Below are 20,413 nucleotides of genomic sequence, written 5' to 3'. Positions count from 1 at the left end.
AACAAAGGGCTCTATAAAGCTACTTCCGATCAGCTGGAGTGGGCATGTGAGGCAAGAGAATCCCTGAGGTGATAAACAGGGCAGGTACTCTAAGAGGCATGAACAGACAGTCTCATTGAAGGAGTTCCATAAGAGGCTGAGGAATTCAAACTTAATGGACATGGGGGCACAAACGTATTATTTTGTCCAGCAAAACATGTATTCCTCTTAGGGAATGCTTTGGGGATAGGGTGGAGGTGTTTGTGCATGCTTCTGGTCCTTTATGTGCTTTGCCGCGGGATCCAAAGTGCCTGGTGAGAAGAAACTTAGGAGGGAAGAATTGCCCTCCTGTATGCTCCACTTCTAAATCTATAGAAGAAATTGGGACTATTCTGGTTAATGGTGACAGCTTCTAAAAGACTCAAATTCTGCTTTCTACATGGATATATGTGAATCTGGCAGTATGTTTGTCCTGACAACATCCTTCCTCGTCTTTTGTGTAAATTAGGTTGTATTTGAAATGCAGTGAAGTGGCAAGCTCACTTGGTGCATTTGGTTTCCCCATCATCAGAAGGTTGTAGTTTCTAGACATATTTTCCCCCCTCTGGCTCAGACAGTACTTCCTTTTAGATTACTGCTCTCATTTCTGGGCATTTCTTGTGTTTCAGCTAGATAGGATGCTGTCAGCACATTTCTCTCCTCTCTCTGTAATTGGTAATTGTGAAAGGTAGGGCTATGATTTTTAGTTATTTTCTATCCAAGACACTTCTGTTTGCAAGACTAAAAGTGATGCAAAGTGCTGTCTTTCCCCCTTCCTTATGTTGCAATGAAAATACTGTTTAAATGGGTAAATGCCCAGTGACCAGGTTTGCCTATAGGATATCAGGCTGCTCAGAAATAATAGTCCCTTAGTTTGTGGGTGGTTTGATGCATTCCAGTGTTGTAGAATATGAACTAACAAAATAGAATCATAAAATCACAGAATGTCAGAGTTGGAACTAGAACAGTAAGTTCAATTTCCTCATTTTGCAGATGTTGAAAATGGTGGGAACTCCCAGTCACCAGTTGTTACTCTTTGAGCAGCTCACTTGTGATTTCTGTCATAAAATTGTAGAACTCTAAACAAAGAAACCACTGCTGGAAGAAGAATACAGTAGAATATTATTGACTCATTGCACACATGGTAAATTCACACACATACACACGAAAATTTACATACCAAAATGTTCCCTGCCATAATAGTGCTGTGATCACGGTAGATTCTTTTCAGGAGCAATGATGGTGAACCCAGAAAGAGATGGTTGTTTGTTTCCCTTTAGGGGAAAAAAATGACCAAAGAATGTATGTAGCATGGTTTTAATTTTTAAAACATCGTGGCGGGTTTTGCTTCTGGTTTAATTGGTTTTTATAGCGATCGTCTTCACTCCTGGAACTCAGTTTATTTCCAGCTCCATGTTCCTTAGTAACAAAATGCTTCCAAGTTGGAAGAGTCTATAACAAGTCCCAGCAGAGAAACAATTGCTTACTCTGGCCAAGGTAAATTTGCACAGGGTTTGGTGGTACCACCCATTTCACAATCATTTATGCTCTACCTAAAAGTCAATGATGTGAAGCCTCAACTTGGCTTAAAAGCGAATGTGTTCCTAAATTCAGCACACACCCTAGTGGGGTGTGTTACAGTGGAACTTCAGTAGTGAACCTTCCTTTCCTTCAGCTATCTGTGTGTGTAAAAGACCTGTCTGAATATCTTAGGATAGAAAAAGTGTTTTCACTATTTTGAAAAGCAAACCTATGAAAACTATTTCTGTAGTAAATATTGGGCTCATGTTGAAACATCATAAGAATATGTAGATGGAATGGTGTATACCTATAGGTTGCATTTTGCAGGATTTTCTCACTGATGACTTTTCATTAGGAATTTGTTTTTGTCATGAGGAATTAGGTAAGGATTTACCTTTATTATTATTTTTCTGAATGGGTAGTCAGAGTTTAGCCATTATTAATTGAATAATCTATTTTTTTCTACGAATCTAGTGCTACTATTATCATATACTAAATTTCTCTAAGTATGTGAATCTATTTCGGATTTCCTCTGTCTTTTTCTTCCTGTATCAATACCAGACTGTTTTAACTATCAAAGCTTTAAAATATGTTTTAGTGTCTGGATCACTCATCTCCTGACATCATGAAAGTTTGGAGTAGGTGATGACCTTAGAGGTTATTGAGCAAAGTTTTGTTGGTTTATAGAGGAGGTAGATGAGTCCCTAAGAAGCAAGTGACTTTCTTGAAGGTCTCACCCTCAGGTTTTGGCAGAGCCAGAAATGAACTTGGGATGTAGGCTGGAGTGGATCTTGAACTAGAAGATAGGGCTTTAACACAGTCTACCACATTAGCCCTGAATGCCCTCTGAGCTTCAATGTCTTAACTTGTTAACAATACCTACCTCCTAGATGGCCCTGAGGAATGCATGAGACACCCTGGTTCATCACCTAACAAACTGCTAGCCACAGAGGACGTCTCACATGTATCTATTGACTCTGAGCCAAGGCCTTCTGAATCTAATCCAGTGGTGTGTCCCCATTTCACCAGACTCAAACGTTTCATATCTATGCCATGCCTTAAAAATTTGATTGCTAAAAGATACTCGAGAACAATCTTTCATAAAATTTTCTGAAGGGTATCGTTGTGTTCTTAGAAAAATACGGGTTCTGTGGTTAAATTGATTTGGGAAAAGTAAGTAAGGTCTCGGCTATGGGACTTCAGAACCTTTAGTATGATAATGTCTACCATAAATCAGGAGAGCTAGCTGTGTTTCCCAAGTTGACTTGATCATAGAACGAACCTCCACTCCCCCAATTAATTTTTGCACAACACCCAGGAGGGTTTCAAAGAACAAATACTGTTTACTTCAGAGCAGTATGTCTCACACTTAGGAAGAAATTCCTTTTAAAAGAAAAAAAGAACATTATAGACACCCAGTATTGTTTTATGTAATAATTATTACTTACATTACTTAATTAGGTACAAAGATAAGACTAGGTATGCTTATAACTCTTACAGAACTATGAAACCAACTCAAAATTACACACTAAATTAAAATACAATGTCAAGGCCTGTAAAATTTAAATGAATGATATTAACTTTATATGGAGAAGAATTGTATTTGCTGGATGTAAATTTATACCTGATATGAATATGGTGCCCACTGCTATGGCTCAGATGCTAGCTCAGAAGTCTGCATGGTGGTGTGCTGTGTATTAATCTAGTTTCCTCACTGATTGCTGTTTCTGTAGTGCTGATAAACCCCTTGTTTGCATGTTCACCGTGATGTCCCGTGGCCAAGATTTGGAGGAGGGAATATATCAGAGAAATAAGATATATTTCTTCTATGCTTTCTCCATTTCATTCCCAAAGAATCTTAAGTGCAAATACAAAGGCAGGTATTGAGATCGTTTAACAGTCCTTGATTATAAGGAGTTATTTACATGATCCAGAATAAGTTCACTTTAACTTTTGAGATAATCATTAAAAAGAAAATATAACATAAAATATGTCTTATAGCAAACTCATGGATCCTTGAACATAGGTCCCCATCCTCCAGGAGTATGGGCCCTGATTTGAGAGACATGACTTCAAAATATGGGTTTAATTCTCTTTTAAATAAAAGGACTGTGGTTTCTAATTTGTTAGTCAGTTACAAACATGTCACGCATACCTGGATGGAGGTTACTTATTTGAATTTATTGAAAATAACTGACCTTGAGATCACAAAATTATTACTTATCTTGGTACTAAATTATCAGTGATTTAAGTTCTTTGGGCTTCAGTGATAGTTTAGAAAGTTGACGGCATATCTAAGTAGGACCAATATTTAAAAATTTTCATGTTTAAACTTAATGTGCTTACTTGAAGGGAAAGTGCAATATGAATGATACATGGTGTTTTCTTAAACTTGTTTTTTTTGGTAATACTAAATGTTTTGAAGACGGGCTTTTCAAATGCTAGGAGGTACTAAGATTGATAGCTTTGCAAATTGGTTTTAAGTATTTTGAATTTATAACTATCATCATGTTGCAAAATAACATTGACTTTGGAATGGCTTACTTCCTTTTGTAGTAATTCAAAAATATTATGACAGCTATAGTTTTATAGTGAGCATAAAAACCAGTGAGGTAAGTTCAATGAGGTAAGGTTAGTGTTGGAAGTTTTATTAACAAAAACTTTAAGTATTAACACATGAGTTACAATTCCCATGTGTTTTCAGAAATTTGCTGGAACTGAACTAAACATTAAATTTTGAACTTTGGACTAGTCACTTAAAACCACCTAATTTTAGTGTAAGAAGTAGCCAAAAACTTAAGTATGAAAACAGGCTTTATAAAGTTGGCTGGATTATTAACCCACATATGATATGAATCCTTCCATGTAGGTGATACAAAGCATTCTTAACCCAGTAGTGTTTTCTTCAAGTAGGTGGCATGTGGGAGTTGGGTATAATTTTTTGACGGGTAGGTAAGACAAAATGCATCTTTACAACCTGAAAATTTTAACTGTGTTAACAAGTCGGTGATTGTAACTTAACTTTTATAAGCACAGCATGTGTTTATGCAATACTGAATATACCTGAATTTTATTTTTTGGATTGAAATTGTATGAAAGAACAGACTTATAATTTAAGAGAAAAGTATATTGTAAACTATGAAGCAATGTATAATACAGCCATTATTGTTACTCTTTGTGCTATTTAAATATCTTAAAATATAGTATAGATTGTTTTTCCTTGGTCAAATGTTTAAGTTTTGGGTTGCTAGATGAAAGCCAGCACACGGAATTGGGATTATCTAGTCTTTTTTTCCCCAGTCAGTATCACTCCATTGATCAACAGGAGGGTAAATACATGATTGACATTAACTGGTCATCTTGAAGAGCTTAAGGGTGTAATTGATAAGATCAAATCTCTTGTTACTCATGACTGTGACGGGTAGGGAGACCTTTTAACTAAGACTGAAAACCAGGGACCCTTTTAGGAAAGGGATTTCTCTCGGTTTTCAGTTGTGTAGATGTCCTCTCCTCACAAGTTTTTGTTGACTTGATCTCAGTGGGAGTAAACGCATCTATGTGGAAGTAAATCTGTAAATATGCAGAAGATGTCCTCATTAGTCTTCTGGAGGAATGTTGATATAATTACAGGACTGCTCGCCCACAAGTGGGTTAGACTCTAGTCCAGGTTCTGTTGTCTCAGGAGCTTCCAATTCATATAGCCATTTACCTTTTTAATGTTTCCTAGCATCTCAAGCTACATGTACCTAATCCTGAACTCTTGATTTCCTACCTCAAGTCTGATTCTCCCTAGTCTTTCCCATAACAGGCAATAATTCCACTGTCTATTCCAGCCAGTAACCCAGGAGTAACCTTTGATTCCTTCCTTCCTTCCCCCCTGCCCATAATTGCAAACCCGCAGTTCTCCCAGCTGCCTCCTGATTGTTTCTCAAAATATATCTCAAACACAGCCACATTCCCCTTCTCCACCACCTCCATCCTAGTTGTGGCAGCCAGTGTCTCTCCTCTGGTTGACTGCCTGTCCCTGGCCTCCATACCCCCCACCCCCACCCCCGCAATGTCTGTTCATACAGTAGCATCAAATTGTCCCATCCTTGCCCAACAAAAAGACTATTGTTTTTTCACAATTCCTTGCTTTCTGGTTCAACAAGGTATTCTATACTTACTGTGTACAGTTTCTTGCCACAGACCTAAAATCAATCATTTCTACAGTGAAACTGATTTGTTTTAGTTAGAAATGGTTTTAAGAGACAGTATTTGGGGTGGGTGATCATTGTTACTGAGATGGTCGCTTTTTTCTAAGCTTTTTTAATGGACAAAACTAGAAAATAATATTTTAAAAAAGAATACATACCATGTGTTCATCCTTACTAGTATTACAAGGCTCTTTTTTAACGACTTAATTTTGGATTTTAATAAATTTATCTTGAAAGCAGAGGAGCGTGTATAAAGCACAACTTATTTAAAGATCAATAAAGACCATTTAGGGAATTCCCTGGCGGTCCAGTGGTTAGGACTCCAAGCTTTCACTGCTGAGGGCACGAGTTCAATTCCTGGTCGGGGAACAAAGATCCCACAAGCCGTGTGGCACAGCCAAAATGAAACAAAGCAAAAACAAATCAATAAAGACCATTTAGTGTTCTAAGATGGGATAGTAAAGAGTAGCCGTCAGTTAAATAAACCATTTTAATGAATATCAAAGTGTCAGTCCAAGTCTAATTTATAATAGCTGATAGACATTTGCTAAATCATGAATTTTATTATTTTGTATGTACCCAAACACACAATATACATTTTCACCAATAAACACAGATATCCACATATTAGCCTTTTTTCATCCAGTTTTTTTTTTTACAAGGCTTTTACATATGTTCTTAGATTTTATATTTGTATTACTTTCCTCTTACCCTAAAAGTCATGTTTACTGATAATATTTACGTAATACTTATTTGCTCTACCTCACCTCCAACTTCACAAATATATGGTTCAGTAAGTCATGACCTGACAGTCTTGTTAAAAGGCTGTATCTCTAAACTAGGACAGTGCCTGGCACAAAATCAAGTCTTCGTATTTGTTGAATGAATGAATAAATAATTCTAGTTATTGGAGATAAAAAGAGCACCTACAGAGAAGAGAAATATGAAATCAAAATAGCTGCAGAAGTCAAAGAGTAGAAAGACATAACCTAAGTATAGGGAAAGAGATAGACACACCCTCATCTGTAAGTTAGTTTTTAATGGTGCAGTTGCTGAAGGTCATTTTTTTTCTGAAAGGCAACTTTTGCTATAATTAGAGATTTGTATGAAAGAGCTTTTAAAAAGCAATGATTATTCTGAATTTTTCTTTTCAGCAAGACTCCAGAAGGATCATGCTAACTAAATCACCAAGCCAATTAGGTGGTTCTCTTTGGTAGAGATCAGTAGCCTCTGATGGTGAAAGAAGGGAAGGCTATAGGACTCCTGCCCATGACCCTGCCTCCAGTTGTATCAGTCATACAGCCTCTCTGAGGGCTCCTTGAAATTCCAGCTCTCTGTCCTTTTGAGATCATAAAAGGTTCATGAGAGGTCAGTGTGACACTATTTCCTGTGGCAAGGCTCAGCCAACCATGTTAGCTGTTGGTCCAAAATCCTTCCGGAAGTGTCTATATGTGGGGAGATCAAAATCTAAGGGTTGAAACTTTGGGGCTTATTAGAATCATAGACCTGCATGGTCCAATATGGTAGCCATGAGCCATATGGGACTATTGAGCACCTGAAATGTGGCTAGTTCTAATTGAGATATGCTAAAAGTGTAAAATAAATGCTGAATTTTGAAGACAATACAAAAAATGTAAAATATATTATTAATTTTTAAATATTGATTACATGTTAAAAGAGTAATATTTTTGATATAGTGTTATCAAAATTAGGGTTTTGATATAGGGCTAAATTAAATATATTATTAAAATTAATTTTACCTGTTTCTTTTTACTTTTTAAACTTGGCTGCTAAAAAATGAAAAATTACATATGTGGCCTGCATCATATTTTCATTGGACACACTGTCTTCAGTCTTGTTTCTGGAAGGGTGGAAGTGTCTGTGCAACATTTCTAGCCAATCCACACATCTCGAGCACCGCCCATTTCACCAAGGAAAAATCACGCCTCACATCAATTATGTTAATTGACCAAATTTCAGGTACTCATCAAATATAAAGAATATTGAGGCACTTTTGGTAGTTGACTCTGGCATCTCAGCTTTTAACTGAAATCTTTCATAGGCTAATTAACTACCCCTGGAGAATTTTTTTGCATTTGGGAAATATACCCATCCACCCACCCACCCAGGCACCACCTCCACATAGACACATATATCATACTGTGTATGCTGAAATATTTTAAAGTAAATGACAGATTACCAGGTTTATGGTAATCTCTATTGTCTGTCATTTATAACACTCTGGTACATGTTAGAGCACAAAACCTTACTTGCTGGTTCTTCACTTTTCCTGAGGGTTGTTGATTAGCAACCTTTATTGCATTCCTACAGTATATAAATCATTGGGTTAGAGACTGTGGAAAGCAGAATAATAAAATATAATAACAATAGCAAAAATTTATTGAGTGCTTCTAGGTGCCAGGCACTGTGCTAAGTGCATTATATGTGTTATTTAATTTAATCTTTAACATAACTTGGTGAAAGAGGTACTCTTATTATCCACATTTTGGTGAAAGAGGTACTCTTATTATCCACATTTTGCTCATAACACCTTAGTTTTGTTCCCGACATTTGGAAGGCCTGTGGGTAAGTCCTTGGCCATTGCCATGAGTTGCTTGAACACATATATTTGCAATGCAGAGACTTTGCAAAACAGAGTTGTCTACTTGAGCCACTTGTTGATATTGATACAAACTGAAGTGCAAACCAACGTGCTTAAGGAGACTCTTCCTCTTCGATCTCTCTTTCTTTTCTCCCCAAGGTCTTGATCTTTAACCTCTGTGTTCACTCCCTAGGGTTCTGCTACTTCTTCCTTTCAGCTCTGGCCTTGGCCCTCTGACATTTCCCCCCCTTCTTTGGAATCGGAGTGAAAGGGTAGGGGAAAGTAGATTTTGAGGTCTTAACACACATGGAAGGAGTAGAGGGAAGTACAATGGCCCAATTTCGTTTAGGTTTATGGTAATCTCTAAGACAGACCTTTCTAGCTTTAAGGCGCACACTTTTTCGTAAAACCAGGGGAAATTATTGTAATTATTGATGAGCAGTTTAACACATCATACTGTTACGTCCAACCCATGTTGGGGATTGGGGGGCAGGAGGTTCGGGGTGATCCTGCTTCTCTTGGTCACTTGAGGATCCAGGTTTATGGAGGTTCTGCCATCATCTAGCTCCACCATCTGGAAAATGTTGGCTTTAAGATCTCTGAGGAAGGGAAGGAGTGTGGGGATGGCATAGACAGGAAATGATGTATGTCGCTTCTGCTTACATTTCATGAATAAAACACATGGCCTCATCTTCCCACAAGGGGGCTGGGAAGGGAAATTTTTCCTGTGTTCAGGAAGGAAAGGAGAATTGGATGTGAGTGAGAAGTAGTGGTTTCTACCACAGCAACTTTTAGATTTTAGGTTATTTTTAGTGTTTGTGTCTTTGGAAGCTATGTACTTTATGCATACTTCCAACTTTGAAACTGTCTCCCCATTTGAATGATTGCAAGTTGAATCAAATTCAAATATACCCTTAACCCAAGTCTACTATTCGGAAAAACAAACAAACGACACTTTGAATGTGAAATAAAACTATATTGGGAGCTTTTGTGTATGTTGCAGTTTCATTTCCTTTTAAACTTGTTCTTTGTGATAGCATGTTTATTCAATGCCTGAAGTGTTGTCAAGTAAGTAGTATTCAATCTGTGAAAATTTTCAATGACCCCTTTTTCTCTCTCAAGTGTTTTTTTTTTTTTTTTCTCAAGTGTTGCTGTAGTCATTTTAAGATTGAAATGAACCATTTGATTTTTAAAAATTATTTATGGCACATCAGGTAGCACTTCGTGTTTTGTCACAATATTGTAACCGTTTCTGAAGGCCCTATGTGACCTTATGGGAGAAAGGTCAGGAGGCTTATATATAGAACTTCTAGAAACATACCTCACCATTGGAACTGGTTATAATTCCTGGGTGATGACAATGAAGATTGAGAATGTTTAACTCTGATTTTGGCAATTTTTGACAATTTCATTGCCATGGTCCTTTTCTTTCAAGTTATTACCTGGAACAGAAGTGATAACAAATGTTTCATGTTTTATACTGCCAGGTAAAAGGTTAAATTTTCATACGTTATATGCTTTTAAATATACACACACATGCACCCACATATACACACAAATACACACACAACTGGATCAGAAGGCAATGAGTAATTCTCCTAAAATGAAAAGATTGTCTTAGTTTTAACATTAGGTGACTAGTTCCCATGTGTTTAAGTCATATGTAAAAATTGGAAATTCAACCTATGGATCTTTGTGCACTGACTGTATCATACAGTTTTAATTTTCTTTTTTTTTTCTGAGAAATGATGGTGCTCTTTGCTTTGCCAAGTTTTATTATTGAGTCAACTGCCAAAGTTTGAGAGAGAGTCAAGGGCCCTTAAAATTATTTGGTGTTGAGTGATGAGGCAGAGAAAGGTATTTCATATTCCCAAACATTTTAACTTTTATGTCTATACCTGATGTTGGAATATAATCTACACTTCAGGGCTTTTCTGATTCTTTTAAAAATGATGTACACTGTCGAGTGAGGTTCGAGTATTAGCGAGGGGAACTTTAATCCTACTCATTGATACTCAGTTTGGAACTACATATTCTAATTTTTAATAGACTATGTTCTTTCTGGCCTGATCTTCCTTGTATTTAAACTTCTGTGCATCAGAAGGTCTGTGTGCCTGCTTGTGGTTTTGCACCATCTGGAAGTTAAAATTTGACTTTAGAAATGATGTCATGCTTGCTTACTACAAACTGGGCTAATGTTGGTTGAGAATTGGATACAGTTCAGGTCAAAGTTTTGTCTTAAAGAAAAGACCCTTAAGCTTCATTTCTTGATTCTAGGAGACTGTGCAAAGCTGTAAAGATAGAGTGAAGGTGGCTGAAGGGCACAATTCAAATTCCTTTGAAGCTAAGAACATGCTGTCAGGCACATGGAAAATAAATTCCCAAAAAGAAGACCTTAGCTGGCACAGACTCCCTCCTGCCATGTAGAGTTCGGGTGTTGTGAGTAGTGTGCTGATCACGACCATCTTTGCTCTCCATTTTATTCCTGGAGAAATAGTCTTATGGCTGAGGTTGCTGTTTATCTCTTCTGGGCTCAGTAAGATGGGGCAGGACACTGATAGATCACACATAGCCAGAAGGCACTACAAATGTTAAGCTTATTATTCATCAATAGAGAGTCTCTTTTCCTAAACTCTCTCTAGCACCACTCAGTACCTCCCATATTGTGATTTATTTATATCATGGTTTTGGATATTGGGTGTTTCCTTCGGTCCAGATATAGACCATTCATCTTTGATAGGTAGAATGTGGGGCTAATGGGACCACAGTTTTTTCTCACATATACACTGAATCCTGGTCAGCCTGTGTGCAAATCTCTACAATTGACTATGTCACCCCTTCTAACCACTGCTGTAATCTAGAGTGCTCAGCATGTTCCACCAGTTTCCAAGGAACCCACTAAATGCCATCCTTTATGTATAAACTAAAAATCATATTTTTTCCACCAGATAAGAGGAAAGCCCGAAGAGAAATATTGATGTTACTCCAGGTTGGTAGATGAAGATAACTTTAAACAAAGATAAGCCACTTGAGAATCTGCGATGTTTAAGCTTTAGTGCAACTGGCGTGAATTTTCACTTAGAAAAGGGGAGATCCCCAGGACATGAGTATCCCCTTCACCCACCCGCCCCAGACCTCTATGGCCATTATGTAAGAAGACGCACAGCTATCAGATGTCTGAAGAATCTGCAGTTCACACCCTCTGCAAGCACAGAATGTCCATCCTCTCTCATAGTGCAGTCTGGGTCATTCGGCCAACTGGGCTTCAAGCACTTGTCATCACTTCTTCCCTTGCTGGGACCTCCCAGCATCATCCTCCTCTCTGGGACAGAAACTAGAAAAACTCCTCACCAACCTCCCCATCACCTTTGACCTTTAAAAACACAACTTTGGCACCCCTTTCTTGGAAGGGGGTAAGAAAAGGAGATTCTACTCGGATAACTTTATCTCTAATATCATCATCCTTCCCCGATGTATTCTGCCTATGACTGATTTCTGTCTTTAAAATCATAAAATGTCAGGCACTTAGAGACAGTCTGTTCTTACCACTTTGTTTTATGAATGAAGAAACTGAGGCTGGAAGCCTGGGTGTGGGGAAGTGAGAGTTACTTGTCCTGATCCTCACAGGTAGAAGATGGAAGCAGAACCTGGCCTAAACCGAAGTGTCCTCTTTCCGTTGTTCCAAGTTGCCTTTGACATAGTATTTACATATCTATTTATTTTGGCGTATTACAGTATTCTTGCATCCTTTTAAAAAAACTTTTGTTTTTTTCCCCTTTCATCCAAATTTTACTATCAGCTCATTACGCTGATAGTGTAATGAGCAAAATGTTCAACAAGAATTGCTATGAGATGCAGCAGCCCCCAGCTCACCCCTGTCCCATTCTTTTTCCTCAAGACCACACGTTTAAACTCTTTATGCCTGGTTATTTTGATATCTCTGAATAACATGCTTGCATCATTACTTCCTGAATGTTGATGTAGCTTCTATCTGTCCAATTCTTGGTACGGAAGGTGAAGATTAAAGTCTTCCATCACCCCCACGCCCCACATCACCCATGTAAACTTTTTTTGCGCATGGTTTTTGGAATGTTAACATTTAAAAAATAAAGGTTATGTTTCCTCATTTTATTACCGACACTTGAAAAGCAGAAATTGTAATAATCTAAGTTTTGAGCTAAGGTAGAAATAGGAATTTTATTGTATGCTGTGTCTTTTTTTTTTTTTTTTCTTTAGTATTTGGAAAGCAGTCTTTTTTTTTAAATTTTTTATTTATTATTTATTTATTATTTTTATTTTTGGCTGTGTTGAGTCTTTGTTTCTGTGTGAGGGCTTTCTCCAGTTGCGGCGAGTGGGGGCCACTCTTCATCGTGGTGCGCGGGCCTCTCACTATCGCGGCCTCTCTTGTTGCGGAGCACAGGCTCCAGACGCTCAGGCTCAGTAGTTGTGGTTCACGGGCCCAGTTGCTCCGCGGCATGTGGGATCTTCCCAGACCAGGGCTCGAACCCGTGTCCCCTGCATTGGCAGGCAGATTCTCAACCACTGCGCCACCAGGGAAGCCCCTGGAAAGCAGTCTTTCATAAGCTGGAGAATGAGTGTCATTTCCACAGCATTTTCTTCTAGCAGCATTTACTTCCTCTTGGCAACGCGTCTTTTTCTAATTTAGGAGTGTTTCTCAACGTGTCAGTCTTGTTCTCCCAGATATCCGTGGCGTGGCTCATTGTATTCTCTGAGGAGAACATGAGCATCCCTGGAGGATGCTGCATGAGACATGTTGTACCCTCCCTGGGCTCTCAAAGACACAGAGAATTAGTGTGCTTTGTTTCCCAACCTTTGGTTTTACAACATGAGACATACTACTATTTTATAATATCTTATTTCATATAAACCTTATATTTTAAAAAATGTATCACTGTTCGGGTACACATGCAACAGGACTTTAAGGTAGAGGTAGGCTTTAAAACACATGGAAGTGCCCATGAGCAGTGTTTGATCACACTGCTCAGAAGGTATACTGCTGCCCCACGCTCCTCCCAGGGCAGGACTGATGGTTACTGATGACCTCTCTGTAAAACTACAACCCTTTTTCTTTTTCCTGATTTCAGGTAGATGCACTGAGATTACGACTAGAAGAGAAAGAATCTTTTCTCAATAAAAAAACAAAACAGCTGCAGGACCTCACAGAAGAGAAGGGGACACTGGCTGGAGAGATTCGAGACATGAAGGATATGTTAGAAGTGAAGGAAAGGAAAATCAATGTTCTTCAGAAGAAGGTGAGTAGCTGACATAAGCCCTTCATGTTGAGAATTGATATCATCCATGTTTTGTCATTTCAGAGAAACTTTTGAGCACGTGGAAAAGAAGAAATTATTGTTGGAAGAATCTTAGATTAGGGAGTATAAACTTTAAATTTACTGGTGTTTAACTTACTGATGGTTGTACTATGTCATTTTTAGCATGACCTGTTGAATTTTCTATTTGATTACCTGGAAACTAAATAGTGATGATTTTTTTTTTTTCATTTACCATCTTAAACATAGAGATAATTGTACAAATTTAGATATAAAACTAAAATTTATAGTTAATTTTTCCTTTTTCCTTACTGAGAATTGAGCAATGTGTTTTGTGGGTCTTAAAGGTATTTTAGATGCATTTTGTATTTACATAAACTTTAGTAGCTCTTATCCTGTCAAACCCATACAGATTTTAGTGCAAGAGGGGTAATGTTTACACCCATTACTTAATTGGAATCAGTGAGAGAATGTATAATAAGTTCTAATACAGTGACTTAACCCAGAAGATGCTTGACCTGGTTAGGGCTCTTCTTTCTTTCCTGCTTTCAGCAGTTCATTTTCTCCGTTGTAGGGGAATGAGATTTGGGGACAGCACCCAGATTTTTTTTTTTTAAGAATTCTTATTTGCTACTGTGTACAATTTTGGTGGGACCATAGGGTCCCTTGCCTTCCCTAAGGAAAAGTGTAGGCAAAAAGAGAAACCAACACCTGCTCTTTTAATAAAAAGAAGCTGTTGGGAAACACAGGGGTCTCAGATTAACAAGCAGGCAGCATGGAAACTGGGCAGGAACCAGTGGGGGGAAGCACGAGCTGGCTGGCCAGGACACTGCCGTAGACAGGCATGTTGCCGGGCACCAGTGCTGCAGCTGCAGGCAAATGGAATCTAACCGGCCCTCCTCTTGGTGTCATTTGCCACCATCACCTCTCACCTTGTTTATATTGACAGCATCCTACCTGTTTTTCCTGCTTCAACTCTTACCTTTACTACAGGCTGTTCTTAACACAAGCTGGAGTAATTCTTTTAAAACATAATATAATTCTTATCACACTCTGACCAAACCTCTCCAGTCACAACCAGGTACCTAATTTGTGGGGCCCAGTGGAAAATGAAAACGTGGGACCCCTTGCTCAGACTTTATTGAGAATTTCAGGATGGTAAAGCAAAGCATTAAACCAAGCATGGGGCTCTTCTGAGTATGGGGCCCTGTGACCCTACACAGGTTGCACGCCCATGAAGCCGTGTCCCCATCCTCAGTGGCTTCCATCCTCACAGGATATTGGTGGTCTGATAGATCATATTATTATTTTTTTTTTTTAAGTAAATTTATTTATTTATTTATTTATTTAATTTATTTTTGCTGTGTTGGGTCTTAGTTTCTGTGCGAGGGCTTTCTCTAGTTGCAGCAAGCGGGGGCTACTCCTCATCGCGGTGCGCGGGCCTCTCACTGTCGCGGCCTCTCTTGTTGCGGAGCACAGGCTCCAGACGCGCAGGCTCAGCAGTTATGGCCCACGGGCCCAGCCGCTCCGCGGCATGTGGGATCTTCCCAGACCAGGGCTCGAACCCGTATCCCCTGCACTGGCAGGCAGATTCTCAACCACTGCGCCACCAGGGAGGCCCAGATCATATTATTAATTCATTTCTGTTAAGATTTTACAGACAAGGCCCTGGTCACCATTACAGCTCCAGCTAATTGATACAGGTGATTAGAAGAGGGCTGGGAAGAGATGACTGAGGACCCTTTGAATCAAAGGACTGTCTAGGGCAGGTGGGACTAACAGAGAAATAGTTAAAGTGGCAGTTCTTGGAGCATATACTAAGGATTCAAAAGAAGACTTTTCATTTAGAATCACCACCAGCAAATGATACCAAAAGCTGGCATTTATTGAACTTAACTTATGTTGAACACTGTATGCTAGATACTCTGCTATGGTTATTACGTACACTATTTACTTACTTTTGACCATATAACCCTGTGAGGCAAGCACAGTTATTAACCCCAGCGATGCTGAGGCTTATGGTAGGCTTACCCAAGGTCAAACAACCTAGATACAAGTTTATGTCTTTGGGAGTATAGAATAAAATGATTATTGCAAATTAAGAGAATAAGCCTCCTTTTCCTTTGGCCCTCAAGTTTATGATGACACCAGGTGCAAGAGCAAATCAAGTAAGAACATCACAATTGCACAACCAGGAGTTGAGACTAAGCTCTCTCGTTCTTTCTTTCTTTTTTTAATTGAAGTATAGTTGATTTACAGTGGTGTGCCAATCTCTGCTGTACAGCAAAGTTACTCAGTTATACACATAGAGACATTCTTTTTTTAAATATTCTTTTCCATTATGGTTTATCCCAGGAGATTGTACTATACAGTAGGACCTTTTTGTTTATCCAGTCTAAGCTCCTTCATTCTTGAGGAATAAATGGCAACAATTTTCTCAGTAAAGATTTTGGGACGGCACTTTCTTTTTATCTTTTTTCTTTTTTTAAAAAAATATTTATTTATTTATTTGGTTGCTCCAGGTCTTAGTTGCAGCAGGCAGGCTCCTTAATTGTGGCTTCAGGGCTCCTTAATTGCGACACATGAGCTCCTTAGTTGTGGCATGCGAACTCTTAGTTGCAGCATGCATGTGGGATCTAGTTCCTTGACCAGGGATTAAACCCAGGCCCCCCTGCATTGGAAGAGCAGAGTCTTATCCACTGCGCCACCAGGGAAGTCCCTGGGAAGTCCTTTCAATGCAGAAGTGACAGTTGACCACTTTTGCTGATGTGAGTATTTTGCAAAATTTTAAACTTTCCCTCACAGCCAGATTCAAAGGTTTGGGAATCAGTTTGGGAATTCTAGAACAAAGCCAGTTGTGTATTATGGCTCCTTTGAGCAACAGGATCACGATCCCACTTATTTAAGCCACGCTGATAATGGATTTGCGAATATTTCATGTATATTTGGAGAGGTTGTTTAGCTTCAAGTTTTTTTTTTTCACTCAGTGTTTACCAATACATTTGGCGGAGGATATAAAACCACTGGCAACATAGTGATAGGGCAGGAGTGCTATTATACCTGCAGTGTGAAAGAGAAATAATTCCTAAAGAAGTGATGCACACAATTCAGAAACTACTACTTCAGAATGTGGAAATAATACAGAAGCTGACGGGCTAATGAAACACTGTCTTTGGGACTGGGGACTCCTTAGAGTTTTGACCACATTCAGCATAATTGGCTGTTTTAGGGCAGGCCTGGACTGGGACAGCATAAGCTTTGGACTAGGGTGTGTTGGCATGGAAGAATAATAAACTCATGTCAATGTCAGAGGTGCAGTGTTACTTAATATTTCTTTCTTGTAGACTCTTTGGCAACCAGCACTGTATTTTGATGCCAGCAGAACTGGGTATGCTCCTTCCCTAGCCATGTTTAACCTGGCCAAGCTAGGCTTGCACCTCATATCTGTCAGCTTTGCCTTCAGAGCCTTGGGTCTCAGAAGTCTTGTGTACTCCATAAGCCATGTGCACAGGTCACATGTCTGGGCAGCAGACACGGGCATAATGCTCTAAGCATTTTGTTACTTGAGGAAGGAAGTGAAATTGAATAAACAGAGAATCCCAGGTGGCATAATATCTCTGATCAAACTTGTGTAGGAGAACAAAAGTCATCGAGAATGGATTTGGTCCTACTACCATGTTTCTGGCTCTACTCCATAATTCCAAGAAATGGAATTCTTTTAGTAGGGGTCAAAAAGGTGCATGTATGAAGATTGTATAGTGGATTATCCCTGTGTGGCTATGATACTGAAGTCAGAGAAGCAGCACAGTTTTCATGCTACAGCCGTAGCATTCTGTTCCCATACCTGAATTCAAGCTTCCACTGATGAAGTGCTACCTGACTATTGACTTTTTGTAGTAAATGTCATAAAACCTTGATGACATTGTACATTTGGAAAGTGTATAATGCCTAGGATTTTAGAACATGGTAGCATTATTTGAACCAGATCAAATTCAGACTGTTATGTAGCTCATAGATTCTTGCAGCATAAACTTACTACCCAAGAAATTTTTTTTAAAGCCATTAAATTGGACAAAAATTCTATCTCCATTTTCATTCTAGGTCTCAGTCCCACAAGCAATGTGAATTTATAGAGCAGAGGTACTTTATTTATTAGGGGTAGAAAAACAGATGGTGATTTCTCTGTACGCCAAGTTCACTAGCTGCCTACTGAGCTTCATAGATTGCCCCGTGGGTTGGAAAGGGCAGGGACAGGGGAGTGTAGTTGGCTCCTGGGAATGGTATATATGGACCTGCCCCTTTAGCAGTTTTATTCTACCCATTTGGAGGTATGATGGTGAAAATTCTGAATGACAATAGAGGAAAGAATGCTACAGGAGTGTGGTTATTAGCATACTGGATTGCTTCATGAAGTTTATATTAAAAAGTTAAATTTGAGAAGATGGCTAGGGAACGTAGAGATTTCCACGTGAGTGTAAAATTGACGTAAGGTATGGAGGACTTTTTGACTCAATTGAGCTCTTTCTCAGTGTTAAACATCCAGTTGGACTTTTATATTTATTATTGGCAAACCTCCTAATTTTTTAAACATGTGAAAAATCATATTCATTTTGCATTTACTAGTATTTCCTACGTGTCAGTCAGTCACTACTGTAGGCCCTGGAGGTTTAAAGAGAAATAAGACATTCTCCAGTCCTCAAGAAGCTGACAGTCTGGTTGGGAAGGTAGGCTTGTATAATGTGGCATGTTACCAGAAACAAACCACATGATGGATGTAAAGAGCAGAAGCTAATTCTGGCTACCTTAAGCAAAAGGAAATTTACTGCAGGAATATCCAGAGCTCCAGTATCTGGCTGGTAGAACCAGATTAGGGATGATCAAGAACCAGGACAGCTCTAGGAGACCAAGAGAAAGCAGACAGTGCCCTGACCTTGTAACCCGGAGTGTCTGGTCAAGTGTCTTCTCTGCTGATGGCTGCCCTCACCCCTCTCCCGCTCCCCCGCCCCACACCCTTACATCATGCTGTTGGTCAAGATTCAGAGTCCTGGGACAGAGCTCCAGAGTTCACACAAATGCCTCTTATTAGCAGGATCTAACCAGACCCTACCTAAAAGGAATCTGGGAAATGTGGTTCCAAGCTTTACATCTGAGCTTTCCACTCAGTTCTTGTGTCACTTAAGGAAGTCTTTGCTGACACTGCAGGCTGGGAGAGGTTTTACACTCTTAGATAACCATTTCTTGGCTCACTTTGAAGTTATGCACCCCGTTAATGAATGTTGGCTTCCTTCCAGGGCTAAGCTCCTTGAGTGCCCCAGCCGTCATCATTATCAAGATACCTCCAGCTCCTTGCAAAATTCTTGGCAGGTGATGGTCCTCAGTCAGTATGCATTTGATGAATCAATTATGTCAGTAAATTCTGAATGAATGAGAACTTGGGAGAAGAGAAATCACTTTGAGATCCACTCCTGGCCCAAGAATATTGTTTGCTGTGAGAAGAGTCATTTGCCCCAGTGAAATGTCAGACCCACTTGTTGTTCCCAGAACAGTGTGTTCTGTGTAGGCTGCAAGATGGAACCATCCTATGAGTAATAAAGCACAGATAAGGAAATGATTATTGCTGCACCTGCATCTAACACCTCCAGCCTCTGTTCCATTACCCTGGGAAGGTAAAAATGGATGAAACCTTGAGTAAGGGAGCTTAGCCACTCTTCTTTAGTTTTCCCTTTTAATAAAAAGAAAATGTGGCATTTATAGAAAATACTGTTTTGTTCCGCAAAGAGAATGCTTCTTCCTCCAGTTCTCACTTCTAACTTACTGGATTGTTAGAGTCATGGCATTTTATGAGAGTGATACAATGAAATTGCTGATTATCCATGGTAATTTCCAATTATGACCATGCAAATGATAATTTTTATAACAAAAGGATAATCTACAATTGATTGAATCCTTACTATATACCAGACACTGTGCTAAGGGCTTTGCATTCTTAGGTCGAGTCCTTATAACAAACCTAACGGCATGTAGGTACAATCATAATCGCTATTTTTAAAACGGGAGACTGTGGTTTAGAGAGTGACTTGCCCAGAGTTCCATGGCAGGGAGGTGATAGAGCTATTCTTAACCACCACACTATTCTGGTGTTTTTCTATTTATGGTTCTGCTTCCCTCATGAGACAAGTGGGATCATTAACTTTTAGGGATTAGCTAAACTATAGTCTGAGCAATTTACCTGAGATCGATACACAAGGATGCCTGTTTTTAATACCAAACTGGCAGAGATGCAGCTACTAAATAATGTGATGAAAAATAGGAAAACAGTTAAATTAAAAAGTACGACATCAGATCTGGATTTTTAAAAGTTTATGTTAGTCTGTATTTAGAAAAAAGAAAGATTGTGGTGACCTTCAGTTTATGTTTATATTTTCCTCCATGAGATTCTTCACGTACCATTCTAAGCCATTGGACTGTTTTGCAGCTTCCTTTTCAAAGGATTGCACCATTTTTGCTCTCTTAGTAGTTTCACTTTGTTTTGGTTGTTGGCTTTAAGGACTGAGACCTCAGAAGATGATCTGAGACATCTGAGCATCTTTCCTGGACTAGTGGCAGATGAACTCATGATTCAGTAGACTCCTCCCTTAGTCCGAGAGGAAGTGGTCTGGGAAGCCATTCCATTTTGCAGGGAGCTGTTCACCCAAGGTCAGACCTCCATGTAGTCAAGCTCACTCTACATCTGAAGCCAAGAACTGGGCTGGCACTCAGGGGTGGAGCCACAACCGAGGTGGCTT

At 39.1% G+C, this 20,413-nt stretch overlaps 1 protein-coding gene across 1 annotated transcript in view; it reads left to right on the top strand.

Moving 5' to 3' along the window:
- The window catches only part of ERC2 (ELKS/RAB6-interacting/CAST family member 2), a 743,450-nt gene that overhangs the window by 317,308 nt on the left and 405,729 nt on the right, over positions 1–20,413 (top strand). Inside the window, exon 6 of the mRNA XM_059940600.1 lies at positions 13,443–13,610. Within this exon, the coding sequence (XP_059796583.1) occupies positions 13,443–13,610 (168 nt within the window). The remainder of the gene's footprint in view (positions 1–13,442; positions 13,611–20,413) is intronic.

Source organism: Balaenoptera ricei, chromosome 11 (assembly GCF_028023285.1).
Source record: "Balaenoptera ricei isolate mBalRic1 chromosome 11, mBalRic1.hap2, whole genome shotgun sequence".
NCBI lineage: Eukaryota > Metazoa > Chordata > Mammalia > Artiodactyla > Balaenopteridae > Balaenoptera > Balaenoptera ricei.
Note: the sequence above shows the minus strand (reverse complement) of the source record. Positions and strands in the feature narration are given on the sequence as shown.